At 40.6% G+C, this 16272-nt stretch overlaps 1 protein-coding gene across 1 annotated transcript in view; it reads right to left on the bottom strand.

The window, feature by feature from the left end:
- Window positions 1–16272, bottom strand: part of LTN1 (listerin E3 ubiquitin protein ligase 1) — a 42645-nt gene that overhangs the window by 26228 nt on the left and 145 nt on the right. The window contains exons 2-12 of the mRNA XM_024561122.3: window positions 12445–12648; window positions 11613–11711; window positions 10895–11125; window positions 8798–8850; window positions 7922–8102; window positions 7426–7599; window positions 6260–6450; window positions 5124–5259; window positions 3363–4172; window positions 2993–3034; window positions 157–346 (exon numbers count right to left, since the gene is read on the bottom strand). Coding sequence (XP_024416890.2) covers window positions 157–346; window positions 2993–3034; window positions 3363–4172; window positions 5124–5259; window positions 6260–6450; window positions 7426–7599; window positions 7922–8102; window positions 8798–8850; window positions 10895–11125; window positions 11613–11711; window positions 12445–12648 — 2311 coding nt within the window. The remainder of the gene's footprint in view (window positions 1–156; window positions 347–2992; window positions 3035–3362; window positions 4173–5123; window positions 5260–6259; window positions 6451–7425; window positions 7600–7921; window positions 8103–8797; window positions 8851–10894; window positions 11126–11612; window positions 11712–12444; window positions 12649–16272) is intronic.

Genomic DNA, 16272 nt, shown 5'->3' on the forward strand with positions numbered 1-16272 from the left:
TGCTACAAAGATAATAAACATTTAGAGTACTTACAAAATTAAGACATTTTAGTGAATTATGTCTTGTATTTTCAGCAAGACATAATTCCCCCACTGAAATCCCCCTAAAAGTGATAGGATTATTCCCCACTGAAAACAAGTTATATTTTTGCTTACCTCTTTTAACATGTTGGGATAATACCAAGCTTAAAAGAGTCCATCTTTCCGAGAAGTAAGGTTCAGAAGTTACTGTGGATTCCAAGTCCTTATTGCAAAGACGATCTGCTAAGGTCACCAATTTCTCTCCGAGGGTGTCTCCTCTCAGCCAAGAAACGACTAAGGCATGTTTCTCTGAACTAGAACATGCCTAAAACCATACAATTAAAGCAATGCTTAGAAGCAAGACCACAAAGTCTACCTGCCTGGAGTCTTGTGCCTTGAGCCTCCCTGAACTCCTCCTGTGGCTCTGCCCTTCCCCACCCCTCCTCCTTCGTACTGAGGGGGGCAGCTTCCACGTCCCCACAAAGCCTGTCTCACTACACCCCATGCTTTGCTCATCCATTTTCCCCAAGCCACTTCCCCAAGTCCTATCCATTTTTCGAGAATCAGTACAAATCCCACCTGTTTTACGAGGTCTCCCCACCTCTCCAGCCCATGCTCATCACTGATTTTCTCTGAATTCGAAAGCACGCACTGGGTGGTATTATTTAAATGTTTCATCTGCATGTGTCTTGTGTCCAATGAGACTTTAAGCTCCTTGCGAGCAGAGAGAGTCTAAAGCTTCGTTGACACCCGCTACCAACTCTGCAGATGTGTTCAATAATGAATGGCTGAACTTTGAGGACAGACTTTTTTTAAATGCTCTATAGATATTCAATTTTTGTTCATTAATTTTGCTAAAATTAAAGCACAATTAATATATAATGCTAAATTGCTTTAATATGAATAATGGTACTTATTATTTCCACAAATTCCTTAAAATAGTTACTAGTGCTAGATATGTGACAGCAACTGGTTTATTTTCACGGGACAGAGAAGCAAGGAAAACTGTAACTCCACCCCCGAAAGCATGCTGATCCATGTTCCCAGAGCTTCTTTTGTTTTAAGGGTTGAGAAGAAAGGAATTTGCAATTTGGCTCATTTCAAAGCAATCTAGGAAAGAAAAAAAAAAAAAACAACCCAAGTGTGGACTGGGTAATGCCTGAAAAACTCTATCCTTTTACTTAAGAAATCGTAGGTAACCACAGCTTTTATTTTAGCCCAAGCTTTACCACTATTTGGCTTCATGACCTTGGACAAATCTCATAATCAACCTGGGCCTGTTTCCTAATTTGAAAAATGAGGATTAACCTAGAAAACCTCTAAGGTTCTTTTCCGCATTCAAAATCCAGGGTTTTTTTAAAAGAAGGTAACTTTAGGGCTCTGCTCATAAAGTATGAGATTGCACAAACACAAGAAAAACTAGAGTTTAAATGGCTATAAAATTGGCTTTCCTAATACAGTTTGTCAAAAAAAGACCAGTCTATTTTATAGAATCCTACAAAATCCAGAAAATAATCCTCTGAATAAAATGTGTCTCGGGTTAGCAAGTCACGAAGTTCAACTTCTCCACGTGTTATCTACCGACAGAATCTGACCAGTTTTAAGGACGGGAGGCTAGCTGCTCATGGGTGAGAGTGGGCAGCAAACACTGCCCTGGTGGAGGAGTCTCCCAAACACGTGTATCCAAACCACGTGGCAGAGACACCTCTAAGCTGGAAATGGAGGGAGCGTTCTGTTATCAAACTTTTAACTCCCCTGACTGATTCTAGATGTATTAGGCAGCTTGGCTGTTCATTTGGCTTTCCATGTAGTCTGCCGATAGGGAGAGAAGATACTGGATAAGCTACTGCAAAAGATGTGCCTGATAAGTTATACTTCTCAATGCAAAATAGTAACACTGTGTATTTGTTTTGTAAAAAATAAACGACTGGAGGAAACGGGGAGTCACTGTTCATTTGGCACAGCTTCAGTTCCGCAGGGTGTAAGAGCTCTGGAAACTGGCTGCCCAGGGACGTGAGCACACAGACTCGACTGAACTGTACACGCACGAGTGGCTAGGATGGTAAATATTAGGTTGTGTTTTATGCCACAATTTTAAAAGAAAAAAACTTCTAAGTTAAAGAATTATCTGTGAAAAACTTAAAAATAATCCAAAAAAGCTAAAATATTTTAAGTATTCATAACACTTCTATGGTTGGAAATGTGTTGTTAGTTATATTATTTACCTCTTCATTACAAAAGAATAATTAGGCTATTTTTTTAACCTTCCAAATTTTTTATGTCCCTTGATTTCTTTTCATTATTCTCATCATTAACTTTCTTATTCAGTTAAGTTGCCATCAACTGGAAGACTTTAATCTGCCTGTATAATATTCCAGAGCTGGGCCAACAATCTCCTGGTGCGTTCCAGGCAAAACTAGAACCACTGAATCCATTTCTATGGAAGAAAGAGTACCAGGATAAGAATAGCAGCCTTCATTTAAAAAATAAAATGTGTGCGTTCTCCCTCTGGGGAGCACGCCCGTGCCCTTCCTGTCTGCCTCTGCACTGCACCCCTGCCTTTCTTTCCCTGGAGCTCCCAGGGCCCTTCTTCTGCCTCCGTAACTTGTTTCCTGAGCCCACACGGCCCAGCTGGCTCACTTCTTCTCCCTCTGTAGCTTCCTAATACACTTTCTCTTATGATTTGAAAAAACAATAAATAAAAAAATGTTTAACTTTCCCTTTGTTGCCTGCTAAGGAAGAAACACTGGATTTGCAGAGCCTGTCCATTCTTCCCTGATATCCCTAACCTGAGAAATACAACAGAAGGCAAGCACCAAATGTCTTCTCAAATTATGGGAACTGATAGTAATGAGGAAGTCCTCTAACACAGATATCTGACCACATCCCAGTGTAGGACTATGACTGGTTTTAATTTTTCTACACCCATAAACACAAAAAGAAAAAGAGAAGAAAAAAATCCCTAAGATACCTTTTCAATGACCTGAAGAACTGAATTCCACTTCAGATCCACCTGAAAGAGGAAAAGGAGTCACAAGTAATCACTGGAAGGATTTACAAGCAAGTGAAGATGCGACCAGGCAACCACTACCGAAATGGAACTTTGTCAGCTGGTCCAGCTCCCCCTTTTGCTACCAAGCTTGTGTCACAACCACGTACATTATTTACTGAACACTGACCGGAAGTCTCACATGCTTCCCAACACACAACCACTGTACTGCTTATCTTTAAATTCATAATCGAGAAACAAGTGCAACATCCCCCTCCACAGGACCCCTCCACGTCTGGAATCGTGGTGCCAGTGTAAGTCACTACAGCTTGAAGAGACACGCCAGTGGTACCTCAGTCAGATCATCCAAGACATCTTTTCTTTCCTTGTCGTCGTCACAGCAACGGAGGGCACTGTACAAAATGTCCACCAGGAAACCAGCGTCCTTCCTTTGGTCTTCGTTTAGCCAACCGAGTAGTTTCTGGTATAAAAACTGCACTGCAGGGTTCTTCTGTACAAGTTCGGCTATTTCAGGAGGTTTGGATTTGACAATGCTCTGCCTTTCATCACCTAGCAGCATCTTAAATACTTGGGTTGAAGGGAAAGAATTGAGCAGAGTGGAAAGAAACCTCAGGTGTTGCTCTGATTTTTGTTCATTGACAAAATTAATACTCATCCCTGCCAGTCTGCAGACTAAGTCTTCCAAAGGTTTCTTCCGCAGCGGAGATATAAGATCTGAACTATTATGGGAGAGAAAAGATTCAGCCACTAATTCCCAGCCATCACTGTTCTCGCCTTCTGAGGGGACATATTTTTTGTTCTCTGTAGGACTTTCAGGCATCTCATCAGCAAACCTGACCTTACCAACTTTTTTTTTATTTGACTTCAGTGAGCTCTTCGGCTGTTGAAGGGCCTGTAATAGGTTAGATACACCCAAAACAGACTTAACGTCAGCTGCTGGCTCATTCACTTTCTCAAAACAGATCTCTGATAGTCTTTCCCAAAAATTTAGTAGCACTTTCTCCAGGCTGTGAGCAGTTTCATCATCTTTTTCCACATCTGCTTTGGCTTCCCAGGAACTTAAAGTTTCTGCTAAACAGGCAAATAGTTGCCCATCCTGCAATCTTTGGTCTTCAAGAACTGCATCAATCACAGGAATCAACTAAAAGAGAAGGTGAAATAGAACAGTTCAGTTTCCAGAAGAAATAAAATGTAAACAAGGTAGCTGTATAACATTCTAAATGTTCATATTTAATAAGTGAAAAGCAAGGATTTCCCCCCAGAACTCTGAAAAGAGTTAACCTGATAAATCATTTTCCTATCAATATAAACAGCTTAATGGTTTCACTGTATTCCTCCTGAATGACTTCATTTTTATGACATGAATGACCAAGGTCACAATGGTCATTAACAAATGAATTTCTGAGGTTATTCAAGTTTTTTGCTTTTTTTTCTAAGCCAAAATGAAAGACAGAGGATCCACAGAATTCAGAACCCTTTTTCTTGAATTACAAAGACAAGAGAAGTTAACTATTTGCGATAGCATCTAGGATTTGGGCTTCTATTTCATTAATTAATTTCCTACCATAGGAGCCATATTCCAGAACCTGCTCTCATCACTGATTCTAAGCACCAAACACAATTGTTCACAAAAGGGTATACACCCTTGGGTATTTCAGAAGTAATAAATACTCAAGTACGTGTATTTGAACCTACTATATGTTGCTGTGTATAATGCTCACTTTTCTGCCCAAATTTCTGAGGGAAAAATAAGGATGCACATTATGCATGGGTACAATGATTACACACCATGGGTATAAGGATGGGGAAAACAATCCCACATGTACATGCGCACAAATGTGGGTGCGCACTGTACACAGCAAAACACGGTGATGGAAAAGACCGAAAACGGCATCTTCTAAATTCTGTTTTGCATTTCAACTCTAAAACCGTCAGGGTTTGTTCATCCAGAGGCAATCCTCAGTCATTACAGTGTTACACGAATTATACTACCAAGTATGGAAGCTTTATGAGGAAATGGCAACAAGACACAATGAACTTGATTCCTTACAGTCAGTGTGGAAAACACTAGTGATTTTTATACTATAAATACCTGATCACTGATGAGCATCTCTTCAATCTCTTTCTCTCCTAAGTTCTGCTGCATTATAAAACGTAAGCAATCAAAAAACGCAGATATCACTGCCGAGCACTCTGAGAGGCTGGTTTTGATCCTCTCTGTTGATAGCCTAAGAAATAATACATCACTGTGGCTTACTCCTTCATGACAACGAACATAAGCAACTCAGAAACACCAAAATAAAGTCACGGAAAAGGTATCATACCAAAAGAAGAGGATTTTATAAAATAAAATTATTTTTTTTAATGTGCATTTATTTTTTTTAAAGATTTTAAGTATTTATTTTTTTAGAGAGAGGGGGAGGGAGGGAGAAACAGAGGGAGAGAAGCATCCATGTGTGGTCGCCTCTCCTGCGCTCCCATCTGGGGACCTGACCCAAAACTCAGGCATGTGCCCTGACTAAGAATCGAACCAGCAACCCTTTGGTTCGCAGGCTGGCACCCAATCCACTGAGCCACACCAGACAGGACTAAAAAATAAAATTCTTAAACTAAAAACTAAGAACAAACAACAAAAATATAGCCTAATTATAATATGAGCTTGAAGAACCGTGAAAAAAAGCCTATTTAAAAAAATGGCAACAGAAGGTAACACATTTACTTTCTATTCATGAACCAATCCAGCTACAAATTTGAAAAACAGGACTTAACCAAATAAAAAGTAGTGTAAAAAAATTTAAATAGTAAATAAAATCCAGTATCTTTCATTTATTAAGTTCAGCAAATACTGAAATAATTTTTAACTGTGACTTTAAATTTCTGTAAGTTTGTGGAATTTTTAGAAACTTTACAGGTTCATTTTCTGCATTTATGCATTTGTATTTATCAACATACAAAAAAATGGCTCATTTGGAAAATGGCCTATTGCCACCTATGGGTCTTACTGTATTCACCTCATTTTCTGCTGTACACTAACACTGAAGCCTTCAAAGTACCCAAGACAAAAATTCCATTTTAATTCCCTGAAAACTTGAAAAGCGTCTAATGAACAGGAAAAAACAATTGGGAGAAATTTAAATAAGACAGACAATTATGTATATGTCACCCCACCCCTCTGGGAGAACAAGAAACATCTCTTGGCTTTAAAGACCCACAAGTTAAACCCCTTACCCTGCAACCAGAGAGGTGAGGAAGTCTTTGAAGAAGTCCAGCTTTGGGTCTGTGACGGACTGCGGGAGCTTGCTGACGAATGGCAGCAGGTTGGGGTGTATGACTGGGGCCAGGCCCCGGCCACCATCACGCATCACGGCTGAGAGCTTAGGAAACACGCTTTTTCTGGCATTTACATGAAGCCAACAGTCCTAACCAGGGAAAAGATTATAAAGATCATAACCTACTTTCCCCAAATGAGAGAGAAGACACATAGGTCTCCAAAATAAAAGTCAAGTATTCTACCCTAAGAGACTAACATCTCTTACTTCCACTACAAACTAAAACTCTGAAATTATAAGACACTTATTACACACAGTAATCATGTATCCCACAGGCTTCCAGGATCATAGTCACCAGAAATAATTACCTAACTTAAAGTACTTGCACAAAAGCTGCTCTTTCTAAAGGGACAGCAGCACTGTCCCTTACACAGAAGATTCAGAGAGGCTTCACCGGGCCGCACGGGAACACACAACACCAGCTGAACAGAAAGTCAACCAAGACCCTCTGCCGTTTCATAGTCGGGTGTGATTTACACCAAGTTTTGGATTAAGTATTTTATTTCCAAGAAAGCATTTTTTCAGCTAAGTTTTAAATAGTGTAACCTAACAGGCTCTCTCTAAGACAGCGATTTTCAACTAGTGTGCTGCCAAGAGTTTTTAAAACATGCGGTGCCTGACTTTTAGCCAAGGGCACTGACCTCTTTTCCCTTCGATTGTCAATGTAAAAAATGACAACCGCCAACACAACAGTAGTCATCTGGTGTGAATGAAGCAAAATTATACCTATTTTTTTGTCAGATCAGCAAAAAGTACATTCCTTGGTGTGTCGCACATTTTTAAAAAAATATTTTATGCATTTATTTGCAGGGAGAGGGGGAGGGAGGATGAGAGAGAAACATCAGCTGGTTGGCTCTCTCGTGCTCCCAACGTGCCGACTGGGAATCAAACTGGAGACCTCTTGGTTCACAGGCCAGTGCTCAATCCACCAAGCCACACCAGCCAGGGCATATGCTACAGATTTTTAGTAATTAGTTTACGTGTGCCACGAGATGAAAAAGGTTGAAAAATCGCAGCTCTAGGACAGGTATTCCTAGATACACTGAGCATACCTCCCTCACCTACCTCGACAGTCGTCAGAGTGTACAGCACAGCCTCCCAGAGGGCAGGGCACACGATGGGGTCACTGTCGTCAATGCTCAGTAGGACAGAGGAGCTCACTCGTGATGCTTTATCCCTCATCAAGTGTGGAATACGCTGGCACAAAGCAGAAACTAACTCGAAATAAGCAGCACGGATCTAAAAGGAAAAACGAAAACAGAAACAAAAAGGGAAAAATAAATAAAACATTCAATGAAAACAGACTTGCACATGCCAACAATTTCAATCAAGGTGCCAAGAATGGGGCATGACAACTCAACTCTCAATCTGAAGTCCTAACAAATACAAAAGTGAAAATACAGTAACATTCTAGCAGGAGGGGCAATTAGGTCCCACCACGAAGATGTATTCGTAAAGTTTTAAACATAAACAATAAACATAAAGCATAAATATAAACTGACACAATCAGGAGGAAAAAAAAGGATCAGAGAAGAGCCTTAAAAAAGAAAGACGAAGACACCTGAGGCACACTGTGTTTTCCATACTTCCAAAACTTGTTCTGTGACAGAAGAGACTTAAACCTCTCCTCCAGAGACCCAAGCTCGTGCTCTGGTATGAGGCAGAGCAGTTTCTTCAAGGCCAACAAGGAGCACGTTACGACCCGGTGGAATTTGGCTTCTCTCTCTTCCTCTGGAACAGTTCTTATTGTGAAAACAGGAGAAACATGTATAAGGATTGAGTATAAGCCAAACAACATACTTAGCACTATTTTAAATGTTTTATCATTCAATGCCTACCAAAGTTGCTTCACTTCTATATTCAATTCTTCCCGTGCCAACCTCCCTCAAAATACAATCACTCCCACAATTTCAGTCACCTATTTCCCACATAATACCAGGTGAAAGCACGTGGAGAGCCGCGGCCGAGGGAAGCGTGCACCCACCCGCTCTCGGCAGGGGTGCACGGAGGAGCCTCGAAACAGGTGTTAATGCACCGAAGACAGCTTTCCCTATGGTCTCTTAAGAGTCTGATTAGAACATAATAAAAGTGAAGGGAACATTTCACTACTTTTTAGGTAGAACTACTGACAGCTTTTCAACTATTTTCAACAAGACCTTAAAACATCCCTTGCTTTGACCATCTAAAGGTGAATGTGGGAAAAATCTAAAAGCATCTCTTTGAAAAAGAACCAAATATGTGGCTCCCAGACGATTCGGCGTAAACAGCAGGACAACTGGCAAGGAGAAGCACCGACAATGGCACACGGCACACAGCACACTCTATTAGGCATTTTCAGCTCTACACTTGACACCCCTTTAAAAACACCAATTAAGATGACCACGGCATGACCCACGAGTAAAACAAATCCTGCAGGAGTTACGCAGGCACAACTTACTGCGGGTCACTGAGGGAGTCAGGCGTTTCTTTTATCAGATGATCCTGCAGCACCTGCAGAGGGAAAATCCCAAGCCTTGAGATTTCACTGCATTGCCAATGGTGACTGGAGAGAGCATAAGCCTCATCTCACCTAGAAGTTTCCTAACCTTTCCCAACAAAGGAAACTAAATTAAGTAGCAAAACTAAAAGGTTTGAACTTTACCTATTTTTCTTTCCCTACCATCTCCAAGGTCAGCTGCTATGGAGGCAAGAAGGATAGGACACTTCTCCAAGCACCTGCAGTTTCCATCAAGAGGAATTGTCACCCTCACCATGGATGGCATAGCTCAGTGGATTGAGTGCTGGCCTGCAGACCAAAAGGTCAACAGTTCAACTCCCAGTCAGGGCACATGCCTGGGTTGTGGGCCAGGTCCCCAGTAGGGGGCGCATGAGAGGCAACCACATGATGTTTCTCTCCCTCTCTTTGTCCCTCCCTTGCCCTTTCTCTAAAATAAATAAATAAAATTTTAAAAAACAACAACACACAAACAGAAACTATGAAGAGCCAAATCAGTTGTCTTAAAATCCATTTTCTAAAACTCTTAGTGTCTAAACTCCTGACACTTCACTCTCATAACAGTTACCACTTGATATTTAAATAAACCAATGACTCTTAACCTGTAGCTGGGTTAGAGAACTGCCTTTGAGAAGATGGTTAAAGGTACAAATCATCTCCCTAGAAGGACAACTTGGTACACCTGAGAAAGGAAGAACAGGAAAACTGAGAATCAAGTGGGCAAGGGGACTTCGTGTGTGTGTGTGTGTGTGTGTGTGTGTGTGTGTGTGTGTGTGTGTGTGTGTCTGGGGGGGAGGTGTGGGGGGAAAGCCCTGGAGTCCGAGCCCATAAGGGTAACAGGAACCCACAGCAAGGCCGACTCACTGGAAGGAGGAAGGAGTGAGGGGCAGACACAGGGCTGTGAGCGCACCGGAGCCCCACAGAGGGAAGGAGTGCAGGCACACACTGCTGAAATCTTCAGCTCCCTCCTCACTCCATTTCCTCACGCAATGTCAGGAAGCCTGGCCATCTGGTCTTCCCAGCCCGTATCTTAAGGACAGCAAGGAGGGAAGAAATGAGGAAAACGGCGCCAGATGCAGACACACTGAAAGCCACAGAAGTTATGGCTGATACCAGGCTGGTCAAAGGGCAGGCCCCGAGCTGAAGACACTTCCACATGGCTAGCGGGAGAGATGTGTAAGGCCATCTGAAGGGCACTTTACCAACATCTGTAAAAACTGTAACTGCGCTTATTCTTTGACCCAACAAATGGTGACTAAAAGTGCTGGTACTTATCACTCCCACCAAGTATGAAGTGATCTATTCAGAAAAGTCCACTAAACGTTTTAATGAAGACATCGGGGTAAAACTACAAACATATGTTTTAAAAAGTTAACTACACTGCTGTATATCCATACAAAGGAATACCAGAGAGCCAGCAAAAAGAATGAAGTCAGCTGGAAATATGTATTAATGGTTAAATATGGGGGAAAGTAAGTTTAGAATGAATTTTTAGATGTGTTCTTTATTTAGATTATATACTATAGAGCATATATCTAAATTTTTTAGGTGATGTGATAAATTAAGATTTATAAATTAAAGAGGGAAAATTTAAATATTTTAGAAAGATGCAATACAACATGTTAACTACAGTTAAAAAACAACATGAGCCCTGGCTGGTCGGGCTCAGTGGACTGAGCACTGGCCTGCAGATCAAAGGGTGGCCAAAGGATTCCTGGTCCGGGTGCACGCCTGGGTTGCAAGTCAGGGCCCCAGCTGGGGGCGTGAGACAACCGATCAATGTATCCCTCGTGCATTGGAGTTTCTCTCCCTCTTTCTCCCTCCATGCCTTAAAATAAATAAATATAATATATATATTTTTAATAAATAGAATGCAGCATGAACAACTGTGTTAAACACTGTTCTAAAAAGACAACCTTCCATTGGAAACATTTCACGCACGTACTCCCTCATACTGCCGGGTAGAAGAGCTGTCACTGTAATATGCTTGCTGTCCCTTAAACACTCAAGGAAAAGCAGGTAACAGTTCCCAGGACTTACACTTGCAATCTCATCCTTACAGAACGCTATGGCCTCAGGCTGCTTGCTGGGGGGGAACGCGGCTGTGAAGGCATCCTTTGCTGCCGACGCAGCAGGTGGGTACGTGTCACACTGAGCCAGGAGCCAATAGCCCATCACGCTTTTTAAATAAGGAGCCAAGTGTTTCTTAACTTTGAGGATAAGTTTTTCAAAAGCTTGCTGTGTGGCTTCTCGAACACGGCGGTCATGGTCCTATTGCAAGTATAATATGGTTTAAAATCACTCTATTGAAACAAATACAGATATTTTGGAATATGCTATGATAACCCATCAATAAGAATTCAACTATGTACAGAACTTAACAAAAAATCAATAACTATGTGAAGAAATTGATTATTTTTTCCTTCTCCCAACGAGATGAGAACTGTATTAAAGCTAGAGTTAAAGCTAGGCCTTAAAACAATTAAGCAATTGGTTTTCATCTTCTGGAGCAAGTATACAAAGAAATTAAACTGCCAAAACTTATTGTGACTGGAAAGCTTCTGGATAATTCTGACCTAATTTTGGAAAACACAACAGACTCCCTACACACTTCACAAAACCCAATGACCCAATCTGTATAACAATACTGACATAACATTTCATAACCCTCACCACCAATGTCATCTATATCTGACTGTCCCCATAACTTCAATCAAACACATACAACAGAAATAAGCTAGTCAAGTCTTAAACTTACAAGTGAAATTTTGCAAAAAATTCTTGGCCAGTATGGAAGAACTCCTTTTACAATTTCTGCATCTCTCTCTGTACACATGGTTCCAAATTCTTGCATAGCCTGAAAGTAAATTATTAACACTGTTAAGGATCAACAGCTGTAATACTGGCTATTGTCTATATTTATTCTACTCTGGAAGTTTTGTCTATTTTATGTAATTGGAGAATAGACTGTCTCTGTTTGTGCCACATAGAATGAATTTAGAGTTCCTTTACATGCTAGTATGGTAGAAACTTTTCAGCTATTTTTTTTTTTTAAATAAAATACATGTAGCCCTGGCTGGTGTGGCTCAGTGGATCGGGCACCAGCCTATGAACTGAAAGGTCACCGGTTCGATTCCCTCTCAGGGCACATGCCTGGGTTGTGGACCAGTTCCCCAGTTGGGAGTGTGCAAGAGGCTACCTCACATGAATGCTTCTCTTGCACATCAGTGTTCCTCTCCCTCTCTCTCCCTCCCATCCCCTCTCTCTGAAAATAAATTTTAAAAATTTTTAAAGAAATAAACATGCAAACAAAAAATCCCATTTAAAATTATAGGGTCAAATTACATTCTCTACTGGAAGTGAAACTATACAGCCAGAAATCCAAAGTGGTTCAAAATGAGCAGAAAAACACATTAATTTATAACCTAGAAGATAAATACAAACTAAGATTAAGCCTGTGTCAGAAAAAAAGTACAATTGTAAAAGAAATTATGTGCGATGATTCATTTTCCTTTACATAAAATATGGCAATGATATTTTAATAAAAGGACTATGTTATTAAGAAAATTTATGAAAACAATAAAACTTGCTTTTAATTTTGTTGTGACATCTTTCTTAGAAAGTTTCCGCAGGACCATTCGGAAATCAGAATCTACAAGACTATCGATTTCTTCAGCTCCTTGAACAGCAGGAACATAGCCTAGGTCACTTTGGAATGTTCCAAAACCAATAAATCCCGGCACAGTTCCCTGTTCTTTTGCAAGAAGTTCTGCAGCTCGGCCACTGTTTGAAGGCTGGTAGAAAGTAGAGAGAGAAAAAAATGTCAGAGTGCAGGAAGAGTTCCAAATTTAACCTTGAGTTCTTTAGAGGATAATTCCTTGATAATTCCCATGACAGAAGAAGCTTCTGAGTCTTTTTCTTAGCCTAAGATTTCATGTATTTTGCAATGTTTCCCAAAGATAAATGTTACTATCAGCAAGAAGTTATCGATAATGATCCCAAGAGGTATTGCCTGGTTTTCTAAACATCGGAAAAATGTTTTTTAAACTGGGTACGATCCATGAGGAACTCATGACATTGCGTTAATCAGTCACGACAGCATTTTAAAGACAGAATAAAATCAGAGAAAGCATCATGTATGATAAGCCTAAGTACTATTTTATAAAATGTTTTACTTCCAACTTTTGTATAAATAGCATGTGCACTGAGTAATGATGTAAAATTAACTGAAATGGATTCTGTCTTTTTATTCACCCATTCATTCAACAAATGTTTATTAAGTAACCACAGTGGAACAAGTCTAACTATAGCTGTTTCTAGACTAGGAACTCCTTGAGGACAGACACACTCACTGCCACATACTCGAACTTCTTTGGGCTAAAATGGTTACAAATTACATTATTATGGACATAAAAACTTACAAGATGGTTAGGATATGAGATACATTACTTTGTTTTGAACCATAATCAGTGGTCTGTCCGACCCATACACAAAGCAGCAGTCTCCTAGTACTTAAAAGTTAAAGGATTAGTTGTACTGATTACAGAGAAAGAAAATATTTGAACTGCTAAAAGAAATTAACATATTGTCATCTAAGAAAAAAAATGCCTCAGTTCAATGTCCAGGATGACATTAAAACCTATCTAAACCTGTTTCTTATTTCTTTCTGATAATGTTCAAAAAGGGTTATCCAAATGTGTGATTCAATTTGCTCATACCTAGCAAAACTGTGTGGAAAACTGATTTGTCAAGGAAAACCCTGGATACATTCCAAACTGAAATGAATGATCAGAAATGAAAACGATGGCCTGAATTACTTTTTTCCCAAAACAAGAGCATTTAAGACTGAATGCAAAAGAAAAAAATGGTTCTCTATTTTAAAACTTCATTAAAGTGAACATTATACAAAGAGCTAAAAGAAAGTTAGTGAACTACAATTCTGAAAACTAAATATGATGACCTTAGTACATTGGAATTTCATCTGTAATCCCATTTGTAAACTTCTTTATGAGAAAACAGAACAATGAAGTAGTATAAAAAAGAAATAATTGCTAAAAGTTAAAGGGGTCAAGACAGAATTCTGAACTGGCCTGAGTTATCACAGCTGGACAGTGATAAGTAGGATCAGAAGTTACCAACTTCAAGTTTCCAATTTAAAAGTAACAAATTATTTTTTGAATGTACTGATTATATCGTTCATGCAATGACTAATCTGAGTTTAAAATATAGTTACTGTTTCTTATTATTTACTCTACTGTATGTTAGATATACCCACAGTTCAAAAAGAAACTTGATTCTATTTCTGGCAGTTAATTTTCTTGTAATACACCTGCTTCATTCTCCTGTGCCTGTCTTCCAGAGGTGTTTGAGGTAGCACAGTTGTATCTACAGTTTAAATCCCAAACTCAGGACAGATCTTTCACCACTTCACCTCCACCATTTCCACTTCATTCTTCTACCACCCTTTTTCTCCCTTGTTCCAAACAAACTGCCTCGATTTATGTTCCAGTCCCAAGTTGAATTGAAGGGTCCCTGAAATATGCCCTGCTCTTCATGGTTTGGTCTTTGCATCATCTTGTCTCTCCACCTGAAAACCTCTCCTTCCTTTTCATCGTCTGACAAATTCCCATTCATCCTTCAAAATATAGTCCGTGTTTTCAACACTTGTCTCTCTCAGGTCAACCCCCATTCTTTTCTGTTTTTCCACTTCCTTTCTACTCATACCTCTATCATCATTCCCCGATACATTAGTTACCTGCATACTTATCTGTTATCATCAAGAAAAGGGGACATTTGTCTATCACCCTTGAGTACACGGTATTCAGGATTTGAAGTCTGCTGAATCAACGACTGCCCTTCAAATCCCAGCTCTGCAACTTCCTGGTTACATGAGCTCAGTAAATTTCTTTAAAACTCAGCACCATCATGTTTAAAATGAAATAACTGTAGCTAAATTATTTGGGTTGTTGTCAAGATTAAACATAAATTTTTTAACCACTGTAGTAATAACTGGTTCCAGCAATTATCATCAAAGAATGCTAAAACCATTAGATGAAAGCTTGTAGGAGAGAACAGGATATTCCCAGGTTCAAGGTACCACTTCACGTATTATTTTGATAGCCAATGGAAAAGCTGTTTTCCCCTAAGTGATTAAACAAACACCACCACCCTGGCTGGTGTGGCTCAGTGGATTGAGTGCCGGCCTGAGAACCAAAGGGTGGCTGGTTTGATTCCCAGTCTAGGGCACATGCCTGGGTTGCTGGCCAGGTCCCCAGTGGGGGCCGTGTGGGGGTCAACCACACATTGATGTTTCTCTCCCTCTGTTTCTCCTTCCCTTCCCCTCTCTATAAAGATAAATAAATAAAACCTTTAAAAACAAAACAAAACAAACCCACCACCACCAGCAGGACAAACAGGCACCATGTGTCCCTGCAGTGATGCACTGAGAAAGTCGGTGCTTCATCTAGGAAGCGTTCATGTCACAACCTGCTAACCTGAATCTAATCATAATAAACAAATAGACAATTTTAAATTAAGCATAACAGTTGGCCTAGACTCTTCCCCATCATAAAAGTATGGGGGGAAGGGCGGGGTGGGGAGCTGGAAACTGTCAAGGGCTAGATAAGTAAAAGGAATGAGTGATCCCAGACTGGATATTGGATGCTTGCTGAATGCTATTTCTAAAAATTAAGTTATAGAGAACATTACTGAGATGACTACAGAAATCTTAATACAATGCTGCATATTATTAGCTAACAGTATTATACTGAAGTTAAATTTTCTGCGGCGTTGTAACTGTTCATGGTTATGTAGAAGAACGGCATTATTTTTAGAATACACATGATTTAAAAGCTGTCGTAGTTTCTGCAAGTAATTCTCATAAGTTCTGCAAGTAATTCTCAACAAAATACAATACTTATACAGGGAAAGCAAATGTGACCAAATATTAACAGCTGGTGACTCTAGGTACAGACTAGATGGGTTGTCACTATAATATTCTTGCATATTCTTCTCTAATATTCTTTCGCTCATACTGGGACTATTTGAAAAACAAAACATTGAGGACGTGTGTTAAATAAAAAAGCCCAGGTCTCGTGAGAGGTCCGTGGATGGAGGAGGCGGGGAGGGCGGGTGCTTCAGCCCCGACTCGGAGCCCTGCCGCGACCCCGCGACCCCGCGACCTCGCGACCTCCGACTCCGGGTCCGAGGCCGCCGGCTCAGCCCGGTCGGTAGCCTCCCGCTGAAACCGCCACTGAAGCGTCTGTTAACGAAAAGTGTGTGCGCGGGGGGCAGCTCGGCGCCAAGCGCCTGTGCTCTCCCAGCCCTGCCACCTGCTCGGCCACCACCTGCCAGCGGGGTCGCACTCCAGGAGGTCACGCCGCACACGCGCCCACGCCGCCCCGCAGCGGCGCTGCGCA

The sequence above is a fragment of the Desmodus rotundus genome, chromosome 2 (genome assembly GCF_022682495.2).
Source record: "Desmodus rotundus isolate HL8 chromosome 2, HLdesRot8A.1, whole genome shotgun sequence".
In the NCBI taxonomy this organism is placed as follows: domain Eukaryota; kingdom Metazoa; phylum Chordata; class Mammalia; order Chiroptera; family Phyllostomidae; genus Desmodus; species Desmodus rotundus.